Source organism: Pseudophryne corroboree, chromosome 1 (genome assembly GCF_028390025.1).
Source record: "Pseudophryne corroboree isolate aPseCor3 chromosome 1, aPseCor3.hap2, whole genome shotgun sequence".
NCBI lineage: Eukaryota > Metazoa > Chordata > Amphibia > Anura > Myobatrachidae > Pseudophryne > Pseudophryne corroboree.
This window is the reverse complement of record NC_086444.1, coordinates 308652591-308669104: the sequence shown is the minus strand read 5'-3', so window position 1 is coordinate 308669104 and position 16514 is coordinate 308652591. Positions and strand designations below refer to the sequence as shown.

Sequence of the window (16514 nt, the reverse complement as noted above, 5' to 3'; positions counted from 1 at the left end):
CCAGTGGAGCTTACACTCTATATTCCCTATCACATGTACACACAGACACATTCACACTAGGGTTAATTTTTGTTGGGAGACAATTAACCTACCAGTATATTTTTGGATTGTGGAAGGAAGCCGGAGTACCCGTAGGAAACCCATGCAAGTACGGGGAGAATATACAAACTCCACACAGTTAGGGCCATGGTGGGAATCGAACCCATGACCTCAGTGCTGTGAGGCAGTAATGCTAACCATTACACCATCCGTGCTGCCGTACTGAGTTTACCAGCTGGTGTACTTGTTTCCTCCCATTCCTCTGATCCCAAGAATTCTAAAAAGAATAAAAAGGGTTCAAGCAATCCTCATTGCTCCGGACTGGCCATGAAGGGCCTGGTATGCGGATCTTCTGGAGATGCTGATCGAAGATCCGTGGCCTCTGCCTCTTCGAGAGGATCTTCTGCAGCAGGGCCCGTTCATCTGTCAAGACTTACCATGGTTACATTTTACGGCATGGAATTTGAACGGTTGATTCTAGCCAGGAGAGGGATTCCAGACAAGGTCATTCCAACTATGATCCAAACCAGAATGGGGATAACATCTAAACATTATCATCGTATCTGGTAGAAATATGTCTTTTGGTGTAAGAGCAGACAATATTCTGAGGTGGAATTCCATCTGGGACATTTCCTGCTTTTTCTGCAGTCGGGACTGGATGTGGGCCTACGCCTAGGCTCCATTAAAGTTCAGATTTCGGCCTTGTCTGTTTTCTTTCAGAAACAATTGGTTTCTCTTCCTAAGGTCCCGACGTATTTGAAAGGTGTTCTGCACTTACAACCTCCTTTTGTGCCTCCTACGGCACCTTGGGATCTCAATTTGGTGTTGCAGTTCCTTCAGTCAGACTGGTTTGAACCATTACCGGAGAAATACGTAAAGTTCCTTACGTGGAAGACCGTCACACTGTTGGCCTTGGCTTCAACAAGACATGTGTCGTAACTAGGGGTGTTGTCTCACAAGAGCCCCTACTTAATTTTCCATGAGGACAGAGCTTAACACAGGACTCAATTTCTTCCTCAAGTGGTGTCCGCGTTTCACATCAACCAACCTATTGTGGTTCCGGCTGTTACGGATGCCTCTGCTACTTCAGTCTTTGGATGTCATAAGGGCTTTGAAGGTCTATGTGAAGAGAACAGCTCGTCATAGGAAATCGGACCCGCTGTTCGTTCTATATGATCCCAATAAAATTGTGTGTCCTGCTTCGAAGCAGTCCATTGCACGCTGGATCAGACTCGCTATCCAGCATGCTTATTCCATGGCAGGTTTGCCGATTCCAAGATCTGTTCAAGCCCACTCTACTAGGTCGGTGGGTTCCTCTTGGGCGGCTGCCCGGGGTGTCTTGGCTTTACAGCTCTGCTGTTCGAACACGTTTGCTAAGTTTTACAAGTTCGATACTTTGGCCTCTGAGGACCTTCAGTTTGGTCAATCAGGTCTGCGGGAACCTCAGCATTCTCCCACCCGTTTTGGGAGCTTTGGTACTTCCCCATGGTACTAAATGGATTCCCAGTATTCCCTTGTTAAGTTCGATTAACTTACAGGGAAATGCAGTACCTTATTACACTAGGGTTCGGGCAGCTGCGGCCGCTAAATACAAACAATAACCCCTACGATGTGTATGTACATTGTGTATACACGCCGACACGCAATGCGCACAATACAGCGACACGTGTGGCTGAATACACCTTGTTCCCCAAACAAGAATGGAATGCGATACCAGTAGTTATATGTTATGTTGTGGTCCAACGCATCAACAATATTTACTCAAAAGAAATACAAGTAAAGATACAACAGTAATACAGGGAAAGAGCTACAACCAATAGTACATACGTTTGTTCACCAGCGCTCCCGGATCCAGTCCTCAGTCAGTCTTAGCAAGATGACCTTCAGAGAATAGACTGAGCCCGGCGGCCAGGAGGCCTTTATTTTATACAATAGGTCCAAAGTACAATACAAAAGGAAATATAAGCTCTTCTTCCATAGGTCAAGGGGCAGGTCATTTACAGTACATGAGGGGTCATAGGTTGGTTTGAATGAGTGGGCGATGCTTGTTCCAGGTGTGCTTGCGGGTCTCTGCCACTGGGTTCCCGCCGAATATCAAATGTACAGTATTTACAGTATTGGCAAATATTACAATTCTGCGCATATCTATGCACAGAAACATGTGATTAACTGCACATCTTTAACCGAAACATAGATCTCATAATACTGCACATCTAGATACCAAACACTAAGTCCTAACCTTGTTCTGTCCCCTCACATCCTGTAAAGCTGAATATCTCTATTGTTCTGCCCTGTGAGCAAATGTAACTTGCTGGCCATGTGTGTGGAGACTATTATGTGTAAATTATGCACTATATGAATTGAATATTGAATATGTCTTTGTAGCTTTTCTGTGCGAATGCGTATGCTACCGTATATACTCATACCATGCGCCAATACGCAAGGCTCGTGAACCATTGTACATAGCGTGCCTGTATGCGTACGCACGGCAAGAACGCGCCCGCACAGAGGCCACTCTGTGTGGTGTTTGCACGTGGTGAGTGTAGGTGTAATATTTTCGACTTCGACACCCTAGGACGTAACAGAAAATAGGATTTTAATCACCTACCAGTAAGTCCTTTTCTCGTAGTCTGTAGGGGATACTGGGCGCCCGCCTGGTGTTTCATTCTTCCTGCACTGTAACTTGGTTACGTAATGTTGTTTGGTTCAGCTGTTGCTGTCCCTGTTTGCAAGTTTGGTTAGCATGGCTTTCCTCTTGTTCTGGTTGTGCTGGTTCGAATTCTCACCACTTTCCTTTTCTATAGCCTTTCAAAGTATGTCCGTCTCCTCGGGCACAGTTTCCTAGACTGAGTCTGGTAGGAGGGGCATAGAGGGAGGAGCCAGCACACACAATCAAACTTCTATAGTGCCCATGGCTCCTAGTGGACCCGTCTATACCCCATTGTACTAAATGGATTCCCAGTATCCCCTATGGACTACGAGAAAATGATTTACCAGTAGGTAATTAAAATACTATTTTCTTTCGCTATGCATCTGAATATGGTTAAAACTTATATAAGGTAATGCAGTAATATGTTTCTCCTACATACTTGAAAAGTATCTGTAGTTGATTATGTGCTCATATTGCTTTTTATACTAATGTATAACCTGTGACTGATTGCTAGTGTGATTGCTGACTTTACTATAGTTTTGTCAGTTTTTTCTGTCTATTCCGATCCTCAATGCTGGTGCTAAGCAGGGTAGGGTCAGATTGTATGTCACTTTAACACATCTTAAAGTGATTACAGTCACAAATTGTGTAGTACACTGTGCAAGTGTTGATTATTTATCATGTCTAAGAGCGGCAAAGGTGAGGAAAGTACACTCACAGCAGTGCCAACACTCATATCATGTTTGTCATGCAAAGCTGGGTTAACCTCTCAGGATCTGGTTCAGGATGGTTTGTGTGCAAACTATTTTAACTTTCACCAAGGTCTCTTGAAACATTCAAGGCAGACACAGGTGCAGGTTGATCCCCCATGGGCTGTGTTTGCACAGACATTATTCAGTATAGCTGAGCAGATAATTCCAACTTCTGTACCAGGGATAGGTTTCACTATTAACCCTTATATGTAGCATTCCACCTGCAGTTTATCATTTCCAGCAGGGGAAGCAGTAGCATTGCCTCCTCCATGGGCGCACGGAAGCAGGCTGAAAAGCCAGTGGTAAGTAAATCACATAGACCTGAAACAACATCTTCACAGTTTACACATGTTGCAGATGAGGATTCGTCGGAGGAGGAAGACTCTTTATAGTCTAGTTCTGCATACGAAGATGAGGAAGAAGGTCTCAGCTCAGTGGACATATATGAGTTTATTAATGCAATGAAGGACATTCTATCTTTAGAAGAATCAGCAGAGCCTGTGTTAAAATCCAAGGCACCTGTATTTAGATGTCCCAAAACAGTTAAGACTGAGTTTCTTGGGTCAGAGCAGCTGATAGAAATTATGGAAGAGGCTTGGGCTACACCCGGTAAGAAATTTAGAATTCCTAGGAAATGGAATTCCAGTTATCCTCTTCAGGCTGGGGACTGTTTAAAGAGGAAAGTGGCTCCCAAAAAAGATACGCATGTTATTCGATTAGTGTGAAAATCTACATTACCTCTGCCTTCAACATCATTAAATTATGTCATGGATAGGAGAGTGGATAGTTTTCTAAAAAACATTTTTTCCCTGTCTGGGGCAATCATAAGACCAGCTATGGCTTCAGCCTGGATGGCTAAAGCCGTGGCTGCCTGGGGGGATGCATCGGAAGGGGACATTTCAATGGCATCTAGAGAGCAAATATCCCATGTTGCACATATCAAACAGGCTGCATTTTTTTTGGAAGAAGCAACCTTGGATATGGGTACAATTTCCTCTCAATCATCAGCCTCAGCAGTAGTTGCTCGCAGAGCAGTTTGGCTACGTACATGGAAAGATGATTCAGAATCCAAGAAGGTAATGGAGTCTTTACCTTTTACTAGAGATTTTCTTTTTGATAAAGAGTTAACCAGTATTTTGGAGTCAGAAGCAGACTCCAAGAAAGTAAAGTTTCCTTCCACATACAAATTCAAGCCTAAAATTCCAGCTTTTTGGCCCTTTTGGTCTCAAGGAAAAGCAAAAGGAAAAGGTGATAGCAAACAGTCACAATACAACAGGTCTGGTAAGACTAAAAAGCATTGAGCTACCAGAAGACCAGCTTCTAAAACAGAAGATAAGCCATCAGCCTGATGGTGCGGGCCTCCATCTGGGGGACCCCAGGATGGGAGGCCGACTTCTTCATTTTGTACAGATCTGGCAGCAGTCTACCACAGATTAGAACAGAAAAGTGGGCGCTAATTAAAACTCGTTAATTTATGTTAAATCTTAAGGCAGCCCACAGATTAGAACAGAAAAGTGGGCGCTAATTAAAACTCGTTAATTTATGTTAAATCTTAAGGCAGCCCACACAAGGAGGATCTAGATGTCCACCAATATTTAAATGTAAACAAACTATTAAAAAACAGTGTGGGCGCTCAATCAAGATAAATTTACAAACAGCTGCTGATTTTGTAAATATACAATTTTATTCGTATAAATTTCAATATAAGTGTGCTAGCACTTTCAAAATTCAACACCACAACATGGAAACATAATTTATAAAAGAAAAAAAAATATATATATAATGTTATTATTATATGACACGTGTCCTGTAAACTCAGGACTTGCTGGTAATTGGTACACAATGCTGGTTATGTGTTAATTAGCATGCATGCATAAGCCAGCTGTTAGTGGCCACAAATAACTGAAGCAACCGGTGCTTATTTGATTTTAGTAATTGCAATAGCAAAACTTTAATACTTCACCAGTTTGGAGCTGCTGATATGGATGGTCCAGCTGTGTGGTTTGTGATGTGAGTCCTGCCAGCAGAGATTGCCACATCCAGTGTATGAACCATGTGGGGGGCGGGATGGTTCTCACTCTCTTTCCACAACGATATATACCGCTGGACAACGGCTTCCTCGAGTACCAGTTCCTGTGCCTCAACGGCAGTGCCGTGTCCTTCTGGACGCCGTGTGCGCCCATGGAGGAGGCAGTGCTGTGAAGCAATTCCGGAGGTCGGCTATGCCGGGTACTTCTAGGTGCTGCGTGCGGCCAGGAAGAAGGCAGTGGACAGCAAGTCCGGAGCTGCAGGGGACGCTTGATTCAGCCGCGTGCCGAGACTTCTGGGTACGGGACTTCCGACTTCCTGTAGCGTTCCACAGTCATGATGACGATCACCTGATGCGTTTCTCTGCCTCATATACCTCTGATGAAACCGCCATCTCTAAAGGCGGAGAAACTCGTCAGGTGATCGTCACATGGATCAAGAACAAAGGAAACCCAAAGCGATCTTTGTGGATGCCCTGTCGGTAAGATGGGATTTTCATCTGGTCTATGTGTTTCCTCCCTTCGCTCTGTTACCCAGGGTGGTGAGAAAGGAAAAACAAGGAAAGGGTTTCGTGATACTAATAGCTCCGGCTTGGCCCAGAAGACATTGGTACACAGATCTGCAGAGGATGTCGGTGGATGCTCCATTCCTACTCCCTCAACGTCCAGATCTACTGACTCAAGGACCTTGCTATCACAGACATCTGGATCGACGGTCTTTGACGGCGTGGCTCTTGAGACCTCTATCCTGAAGTCAAGAGGATTCTCACAACAGGTAATTCAAACAATGCTCAGAGCAAGGAAACCTTCCTCAGCTCGCATTTATCACCGAATATGGCAAGCCTATATTCAGTGGTGCAGTGATCGGATATTTGATCCTAGGTCTTTCAGAGTTTCCAGCATCCTGGCATTCCTTCAGGCAGGAATGGCTAAAGGTTTAAGGGTGGCTTCCTTGAGAGTGCAAGTGTCAGCACTGACTGTATGGTTCCAAAAGAAAATTTCCAACCTATAGGATGTGCGCACTTTTTTTCCAGGGAATGCTGCGCATTCAACCTCCTTTTGTTCTTCCTACAGTGCCTTGGAACTTAATTTTAGTTCTAAAGGCCCTTCAAGTTGCCCCATTTGAACCACTTAAAAGATTGGATCTTAAATGGTTGACAGCTAAAGTTCTCTTTCTACTGGCTATGGCTTCAGCTAGAAGAGTTTCAGATTTATGGGCATTGTTATGTCGTCCTCCATTTCTGATTTTTTATCCAGATAGAGCAGTTCTCAGAACTAAATCTGGGTATCTTCCTAAGGTGGTATCTAAATTCCACCTTAACGAAGAAAGTGTAGTCCCGGCTTTTCAAGGGCCGGACCTGTCTGCGGGAGATGCATCGTTGGACGTAGTCCGTGCCTTAAGTATCTACGTAGATCGTACCAGTGCTATCAGAAAGACAGATTCTCTCTTCGTTCTCTACGGTTTTCACAAGAGAGGATGGCCTGCTGATAAGCAGACACTGGCAAGATGGCTTCAGATGTCGATTTCAGAAGCATATTCTCAAGCTGATCTCCTTGTTCCAGAAAATGTCTCTGCTCACTCTACTCGTAAGGTAGGTCCATCATGGGCAGCACAACGCGGTGCTTCAGCAGAGCAGATATGTAAGGCAGCCACATGGTCTTCCATTAACACATTCATTAGACATTATGCCATTGATACCTTTGCCTCTCAGGACGCTGAATTCGGGCGAAGGATTCTACTGTCCAATCAGGAGCGTCCCCACCACTAAATTGCTTTGGGACATCCCAGTGTATCCTGTGGATACCCTGTGGACCCTGCAGGAGAAATATACGTTATGGTAAGAACTTACCATTGATAACGGTATTTCTTCTAAGTCCACAGGTTCCACAGGGATCCCAACCTGACGCACCTGATTTAAGGATCCTTTTACTGACTAACCTCTTCCCTCTTGTACGGAAGGGTGTGCATGTGTGTTCTTCTCGCCTGATTAGGGCTCTATATGCTGCTCCTGCCTTGAGCTTTGGAAAACACTTGATTTGCCTAAACCAGGAGGCGGGGATATATGGACGGGCTCGTTGCATGCTGGGAGGCCGAAAAGCTTTGACCGTTTGCTGCAATTCCGCTGTCGCTCCATCATATGCCAATGTATCCTGTGGAACCTGTGGACTTAGGAGAAATACCGTTATTAACGGTAAGTTCTTACCATAACGTATATTTTTCTGTACCCTTCTCCAGATTTGTGCCTTAAGACAATCCTGTCTCGGAGGTCTACAGACAATTCCTTTGACTTCATGCCTGGTTTGTGCTTAGACATTCACTGTCAAGTGTGGGACCTTATATAGACAGGTGTATGCCTTTCCAAATCATGTCCAATCACCTGAATTTACCAGGTGGACTTAAATTAAGCTGTAGGAACGTCTCAAGGATAATCAGTGGAAACAGGATGCACCTGAGCTCCATTTTGAACTTCATGGCAAAGGCTGTGAATACTTTTGTACTTGTGATTTCTTAGTTTTTTATTTTTAATAAATTTGGAAAAATCTAAAAAAAACTTTTTTCACGTTGTCATTATGGGGTATTATGTGTAGAATTTTTAGGACAAAAAAAATGAATTTATTCCATTTTGGAAGAAGGCTGTAACATAATAAATTGTGGAAAAAGTGAAGCGCTGTGAATACTTTCCGGATGCACTGTAAGTCTATTGATAGTAATAAGTACAGAACACGTAATAAGAGCTGTAGATAGTGGGGAATATATTTATAGAGGATACAGGTATAAAATCAGGTTGGGTCAGGAGACTGTTTGTCCCTTGATTTAAATATTAATACGGATCTATAACTTTGAAAAACCCTCAACAAACAAACTTAAAAAGAATATAAATATATCAATATCAATAACTAGAATAAATTAATTTTCCCCTCAAAATTCTACACACAATACCTCATAATGACAACGTGAAAAAAGTGTTTTTGAGATTTTTGCAAATTTTATTTAAAATAAAAACGCTTTGAATACTTTCCGGATGCACTGTATATATGTGTGTGTGTGTGTGTGTGTGTGTGTGTGTATGTATGTATATACAGGTTGAGTATCCCATATCCAAATATTCCGAAATACGGAATATTCCGAAATACGGACTTTTTTGAGTGAGATAGTGAAACCTTTGTTTTTTGATGGCTCAATGTACACAAACTTTGTTTAATACACAACGTTATTAAAAATATTGTATTAAATGACCTTCAGGCTGTGTGTAGAAGGTGTATGTGAAACATAAATGAATTGTGTGAATGTACACACACTTCGTTTAATGCACACAGTTATAAAAAATATTGGCTAAAATTACCTTCAGGCTGTGTGTATAGGGTATATATGAAACATAAATGCATTCTGTGCTTAGATTTAGGTCCCATCACCAGAATATGTCATTATGGTATGTAGTGGATGGCGGCGGCACTCATCAGATTTGGACAGGAAATTTAAAGTAGTGACGGTTTATTATCCATTCATGCCTGAATGGCTAATAAACTGACACTACTTTAAGTTTCCTGTCCAAGTCTGATGAGTGCCGCTGCTGCCGTCCCCCGTATACATAGTGACATGCAGTCACCAGGAGGGCACCCAGCAAGTAATTATATGGTCCACGTGAGTGCTGGGACATTGTTTGTATATATATATATATATATATATATATATAAATATACGCATGTGTGTGTGTGTGTGTGTGTGTGTGTGTGTGTGTGTGTGTGTGTGTGTGTGTGTGTGTGTGTGTGTGTGTGTGTGTGTGTTAAAAGCTATTGATATTTCCTTTTATCCAAGCCAACTAGTCTATTAGCCTGTAAACTTCATCAGTTATTGTACAGACATGTCTTGAAACAGTGATTTGCTTACGCTGGTTTTTCTTAGATGATTTGTTACACATGATAAAGGTTGCTCTTTGCTACAGCATGCTAATATTTCATCATGTTATTTTCTCTGTTTAGGAGCTGGAAGATTACTTCTACTATGCACAGCTGCGTCATCAGGGTATTGACACAATGGAGGCCAGACAAGTTTCAACTCACATTCCCTTGAAAGAAGTTCCTTTCATCATGCGAGCATTGGGATTTTATCCAACGGAACAAGAGGTAGTTCAAAACATTATCTGTGCCTACAGCTCTAGAAATTATTTCAGTGTGTCAGTAATTTAAAAAATGAATTGATAGAAACAGTTCATACCTCCCAACATGACCCTCTCCAGGAGGGACACGATGCTCTGCTTCTGGACTTTTCCCTTTCTCTATGATTCCCGGCACCTGTGTTGAACAGGTTAATGGATAATAAAGGTGTTTCGGCACAGGTGACGGCAATCACAAATTAAAAGGGAAGTGCAGGAGCAGAGTGTTCTGTCCCTCCTGGAGAGGGTCATGTTGGGAGGTATGGAAACATTTTAGTATTTGATCAGTAGGCTGTAATTGCTCCCACATTGCAGGCATGGAACTAAGGGCCTAATTCAGACCTGATCGCAACAGCAAACTTTCTAATGGGCAAAATCATATGCAGTGCAGGTGGGGCAGATATAACACGTGCAGAGAGAGTAATAGTCCCTACACACTGGGCGATTTGACTGCAAGATATGAACAATCTCGTTCATTAATGGACGAGATAACGTTCATATCGTGCAGTGTGGAGGCACCAGTGATGAACGATGCAAGGCCCCGCGCTCCTTCATCGCTGGTGTCCCGTCGGCTGTGCATGCAGGCCAATACGGACGATTCGTCCATATTTGCCTGCAGTTCTATGGAGCCGTGTGACGGGGAAAGTGGTATGAGGGCCCGACGTCCACAGGTGGGGGTTGTGCTTACAGCCCAACACCGTGCAGGAAGGTCATTCAATACAATATTTTTAATAACTTTGAGTATTAAACAAAGTTTGTGTACATTGAGCCATCAAAAAACAAAGGTTTCACTATCTCAGTCTCACTCAAAAAAGTCCGTATTTTGGAATATTTGGATATGGGATACTCAACCTGTATATGCTTTCATAGCTGTCATAAGTGCGCACTGCAACTTTGCATAGACCAAAATTCCATTGATGCCTTCACTGAATTTAACCAGCGTGTAAACTTCCCATTAACACCTAATTGCGGGTCTAACTCAGCAAGCCCTGCAGAAGTGCAGAAATATATATATATATATATATATATATACACTGCTCAAAGAAATAAAGGGAACACTTAAACAACACAATGTAACTCCAAGTCAATCACACTTCTGTGAAATCAAACTGTCCACTTAGGAAGCAACACTGATTGACAATAAATTTCACATGCTGTTGTGCAAATGGAATAGACAACAGGTGGGAATTATAGGCAATTACCAAGACACCCCCAATAAAGGAGTTGTTCTGCAGGTGGGGACCACAGACCACTTCTCAGCTCCTATGCTTTCTGGCTGATGTTTTGATCACTTTTGTAAGCTGGCGGTGCTTTCACTCTAGTGGTAGCATGAGACGGAGTCTACAACCCACACAGGTGGCTCAGGTAGAGCAGCTAATCCAGGATGGCACATCAATGCGAGCTGTGGCAAGAAGGTTTGCTGTGTCTGTCAGCGTAGTGTCCACATCATGGAGGCGCTACCAGGAGACAGGCCAGTACATCGGGAAACGTGGATGAGGCCGTAGGAGGGCAACAACCCAGCAGCAGGACCGCTACCTCCGCCTTTGTGCAAGGAGGAACAGGAGGAGCACTGCCAGAGCCCTGCAAAATGACCTCCAGCAAGCCACAAATGTGCATGTGTCTACTCAAACGATCAGAAACAGACTCCATGAGGGTGGTATGAGGGCCCGACGTCCACAGGTGGGGGTTGTGCTTACAGCCCAACACCGTGCAGGACGTTTGGCATTTGCCAGAGAACACCAAGATTGGCAAATTCGCCACTGGCGCCCTGTGCTCTTCACAGATGAAAGCAGGTTCTCACTGAGCACATGTGACAGACGTGACAGAGTCTGGAGACGCCAAGGAGAACGTTCAGCTGCCTGCAACATCCTCTAGCATGACCGGTTTGGCAGTGGGTCAGTAATGGTGTGGGGTGGCATTTCTTTGGGGGGCCGCACAGCCCTCCATGTGCTCGCCAGAGGTAGCCTGACTGCCATTAGGTACCGAGATGAGATCCTCAGACCCCTTGTGAGACCATATGCTGGTGCGGTTGGCCCTGGGTTCCTCCTAATGCAAGACAATACTAGACCTCATGTGGCTGGAGTGTGTCAGCAGTTCCTGCAAGATGAAGGCATTGATGCTATGGACTGGCCCGCCCGTTCCCCAGACCTGAATCATAGTTGCCGACTTTTGGGCTGCTCTCTCCGGGAGAGAGCAGCCAGTCAGCCCAGCAGGGGGACGGGCACGCCGTGCAGTGAGCTGATGTGAGGAGGGGGGCGGGCCGGAGGCGGCACGGGGGCGGGCCGGAGGAGGGACGGGGGTGTGGCTGCTGGATCGCGTCATGCAAGCCACGCCCCCCCCCCCACTGTGCAATGCCGCAATTACCGACATTATACAGTGGGGGGCGTGGCTTGCATGACGCGATTCAACAAGAACGCGTCATTGCCTGCCCGGACCGCCCACTTCACTCGCTAAGTGGGCAGCCGGGCAGGGGGGGACCCCTGTAATCGGGAGACTTGCCTGCTCTTCCGGGGGTCCGGGAGGGTCACCCGATTTTCGGGAGCCTCCCGGCCATTCCGGGAGGGTAGGCAAGTATGACCTGAATCCAATTGAGCACATCTGGGACATCATGTCTCGCTCCATCCACCAACGCCACGTTGAACCACAGACTGTCCAGGACTTGGCGGATGCTTTAGTCCAGGTCTGGGAGGAGATCCCTCAGGAGACCATCCGTCACCTCATCAGGAGCATGCCCAGGTGTTGTAGGGAGATCATACAGGCACGTGGAGGCAACACACACTACTGAGCCTCCTTTTGACTTGTTTTAAGGGCATTACATCAAAGTTGGATCAGCCTGTAGTGTGTTTTTCCACTTTAATTTTGAGTGTGACTCCAAATCCAGATCTCCATGGGTTAATAAATTTGATTTCCATTGATAATTTTTGTGTGATTTTGTTGTCAGCACATTCAACTATGTAAAGAACAAAGTATTTAATAAGAATATTTCATTCATTCAGATCTAGGATGTGTTATTTCTCTGACGTCCTAGTGGATGCTGGGAACTCCGTAAGGACCATGGGGAATAGCGGCTCCGCAGGAGACTGGGCACAAAAGAAAAGCTTTAGGACTACCTGGTGTGCACTGGCTCCTCCCCCCATGACCCTCCTCCAAGCCTCAGTTAGATTTTTGTGCCCGACCGAGCTGGGTGCAATCTAGGGGGCTCTCCTGAGCTTCTTAGGAAAAGTTAGTTTTAGGTTTTTTATTTTCAGTGAGACCTGCTGGCAACAGGCTCACTGCATCGAGGGACTAAGGGGAGAAGAAGCGAACCTGCCTGCTTGCAGCCAGCTTGGGCTTCTTAGGCTACTGGACACCATTAGCTCCAGAGGGACCGAACACAGGCCCAGCCTCGGAGTCCGGTCCCAGAGCCGCGCCGCCGGCCCCCTTACAGAGCCAGAAGCAAGAAGAAGTCCGGAAAATCGGCGGCAGAAGACATTAGTCTTCACCAAGGTAGCGCACAGCACTGCAACTGTGCGCCATTGCTCCTCATGCACACCACACGCTCCGGTCACTGATGGGTGCAGGGCGCTGGGGGGGGGCGCCCTGAGCAGCAATATTAACACCTTGGCTGGCTAAAATACATCATATATAACCCCCAGGGCTATATGGATGTATATTAACCCCTGCCAGATTCCTGAAAAAAGCGGGAGAAAAGTCCGCCGAGAAGGGGCGGAGCCTATCTCCTCAGCACACTGGCGCCATTTTCCCTCACAGCTCCGCTGGAAGGACGTCTCCCTGACTCTCCCCTGCAGTCCTGCACTACAGAAAAGGGTAAAACAAGAGGGGGGGCACTAATTAAGCGCAGTATAATATAAACAGCAGCTATAAGGGGAAAAACACTCTGTATAGTGTTATCCCAACATATATATAGCGCTCTGGTGTGTGCTGGCATACTCTCCCTCTGTCTCCCCAAAGGGCTAGTGGGGTCCTGTCCTCTATCAGAGCATTCCCTGTGTGTGTGCTGTGTGTCGGTACGACTGTGTCGACATGTATGATGAGGAAAATGACGTGGAGGCGGAGCAATTGCCTATAATGGAGATGTCACCCCCTAGGGAGTCGACACCTGAGTGGATGGGCTTATGGAAGGAACTACGTGAAAGTGTCAGCTCTTTACAAAAGACGGTTGATGACATGAGACAGCCGGCTACTCAGCTTGTGCCTGTCCAGGCGTCTCAAAGACCATCAGGGGCTCTAAAACGCCCGCTACCTCAGGTGGCAGATACAGACGCCGACACGGATACTGACTCCAGTGTCGACGATGAAGAGACGAATGTGACTTCCAGTAGGGCCACACGTTACATGATTGAGGCAATGAAAAATGTTTTACACATTTCTGATAGTACAAGTACCACTAAAAAGGGTATTATGTTTGGTGAGAAAAAACTACCTGTAGTTTTTCCTGCATCTGAGGAATTCAATGAAGTGTGTGATGAAGCGTGGGTTTCTCCCGATAAAAAACTGATAATCCCTAAAAGGTTATTGGCATCATACCCCTTCCCGCCAGAGGATAGGGCACGTTGGGAAACACCCCCTAGGGTGGATAAAGCGCTCACACGCTTGTCAAAACAGGTGGCACTACCGTCTCCTGATACGGCCGCCCTTAAGGAACCTGCTGACAGAAAGCAGGAGAATATCCTAAAATGTATATACACTCACACGGGTGTTATACTGCGACCAGCAATCGCCTCAGCCTGGATGTTCAGTGCTGGGGTGGCGTGGTCGGATTCCCTGACTGAAAATATTGATACCCTGGATAGGGACAGTATATTACTGACTATAGAGCATTTAAAAGATGCATTTTTATATATGCGGGATGCACAGAGGGATATTTGCCGACTGGCATCAAGAGTAAGTGCGCTGTCCATATCTGCCAGAAGAGGGTTATGGACGCGGCAGTGGTCAGGTGATGCTGATTCCAAAAGGCATATGGAAGTATTGCCTTATAAAGGAGAGGAGTTATTTGGGGTAGGTCTATCGGACCTAGTGTCCACGGCAACTGCTGGGAAATCCACATTTTTACCCCAGGTAGCCTCTCAACATAAGAAGACGCCGTATTATCAGGCGCAGTCCTTTCGGCCCCATAAGGGCAAGCGGGCAAAAGGCTCCTCATTTCTGCCCCGTGGCAGAGGGAGAGGAAAAAGGCTGCAGCAAACAGCCAGTTCCCAGGAACAGAAGCCCTCTCCCGCTTCTGCCAAGTCCTCAGCATGACGCTGGGGCTCTACAAGCGGACTCAGGCACGGTGGGGGCCCGTCTCAAGAATTTCAGCGCGCAGTGGGCTCACTCACAAGTGGACCCCTGGATCCTTCAGGTGGTATCTCAGGGGTACAAATTGGAATTCGAGACGTCTCCCCCCCGCCGTTTCCTAAAGTCTGCCTTACCGACGTCTCCCTCCGACAGGGAGGCGGTATTGGAAGCCATTCACAAGCTGTATTCTCAGCAGGTGATAATCAAGGTACCCCTCCTGCAACAGGGAAAGGGGTATTATTCCACGCTGTTTGTGGTACCGAAGCCGGATGGCTCGGTGAGACCTATTTTAAATCTAAAATCTTTGAACACTTACATACAGAGGTTCAAATTCAAGATGGAGTCACTCAGAGTGGTGATCGCGAACCTGGAAGAAGGGGATTATATGGTGTCTCTGGACATCAAGGATGCTTACCTCCATGTCCCAATTTACCCTTCTCACCAAGGGTACCTCAGGTTTGTGGTACAGAACTGCCACTATCAGTTTCAGACGCTGCCGTTTGGATTGTCCACGGCGCCCCGGGTCTTTACCAAAGTAATGGCCGAAATGATGATACTCCTTCGAAGGAAAGGAGTTTTAATTATCCCTTACTTGGACGATCTCCTGATAAGGGCAAGATCCGAGGAACAGTTGGTAGTCGGAGTAGCACTATCTCAAGTAGTGCTGCGGCAGCACGGTTGGATTCTCAATATCCCAAAATCGCAGCTGATCCCGACGACACGTCTTCTATTCCTAGGGATGATCCTGGACACAGTCCAGAAAAAGGTGTTTCTCCCGGAAGAGAAAGCCAGAGAGTTATCCGAGCTAGTCAGAAACCTCCTAAAACCAGGCCAAGTATCAGTGCATCAATGCACAAGGGTCCTGGGAAAAATGGTGGCTTCCTACGAAGCAATCCCATTCGGCAGGTTCCACGCAAGAACATTCCAGTGGGACCTGCTGGAAAAATGGTCCGGATCGCATCTTCAGATGCATCGGCGGATAACCCTGTCCCCAAGGACAAGGGTGTCTCTCCTGTGGTGGTTGCAGAGTGCTCATCTTCTAGAGGGCCGCAGATTCGGCATTCAGGACTGGGTCCTGGTGACCACAGATGCCAGCCTGCGAGGCTGGGGAGCAGTCACACAGGGAAGAAACTTCCAGGGCTTGTGGTCAAGCCTGGAGACATCACTTCACATAAATATCCTGGAGTTAAGAGCCATTTACAATGCTCTGAGCCAAGCAAGACCTCTGCTTCAAGGTCAGCCGGTGCTGATCCAGTCGGACAACATCACGGCAGTCGCCCACGTAAACAGACAGGGCGGCACAAGAAGCAGGAGGGCAATGGCAGAAGCTGCAAGGATTCTTCGCTGGGCGGAAAATCATGTGATAGCACTGTCAGCAGTGTTCATTCCGGGAGTGGACAACTGGGAAGCAGACTTCCTCAGCAGGCACGACCTCCACCCGGGAGAGTGGGGACTTCACCCAGAAGTCTTCCACATGATTGTAAACCGTTGGGAAAAACCAAAGGTGGACATGATGGCGTCCCGCCTCAACAAAAAACTGGACAGGTATTGCGCCAGGTCAAGGGACCCTCAAGCAATAGCTGTGGACGCTCTGGTAACACCGTGGGTGTAC

General features: G+C 46.2%; 1 protein-coding gene across 3 annotated transcripts in view; it reads left to right on the top strand.

The window, feature by feature from the left end:
• Window positions 1–16514, top strand: part of CFAP251 (cilia and flagella associated protein 251) — a 263063-nt gene that overhangs the window by 198322 nt on the left and 48227 nt on the right. For all 3 annotated transcript variants that reach the window (XM_063964473.1, XM_063964472.1, XM_063964474.1), the window contains one exon: window positions 9450–9593. In XM_063964473.1, the coding sequence (XP_063820543.1) occupies window positions 9450–9593 (144 nt within the window). The remainder of the gene's footprint in view (window positions 1–9449; window positions 9594–16514) is intronic.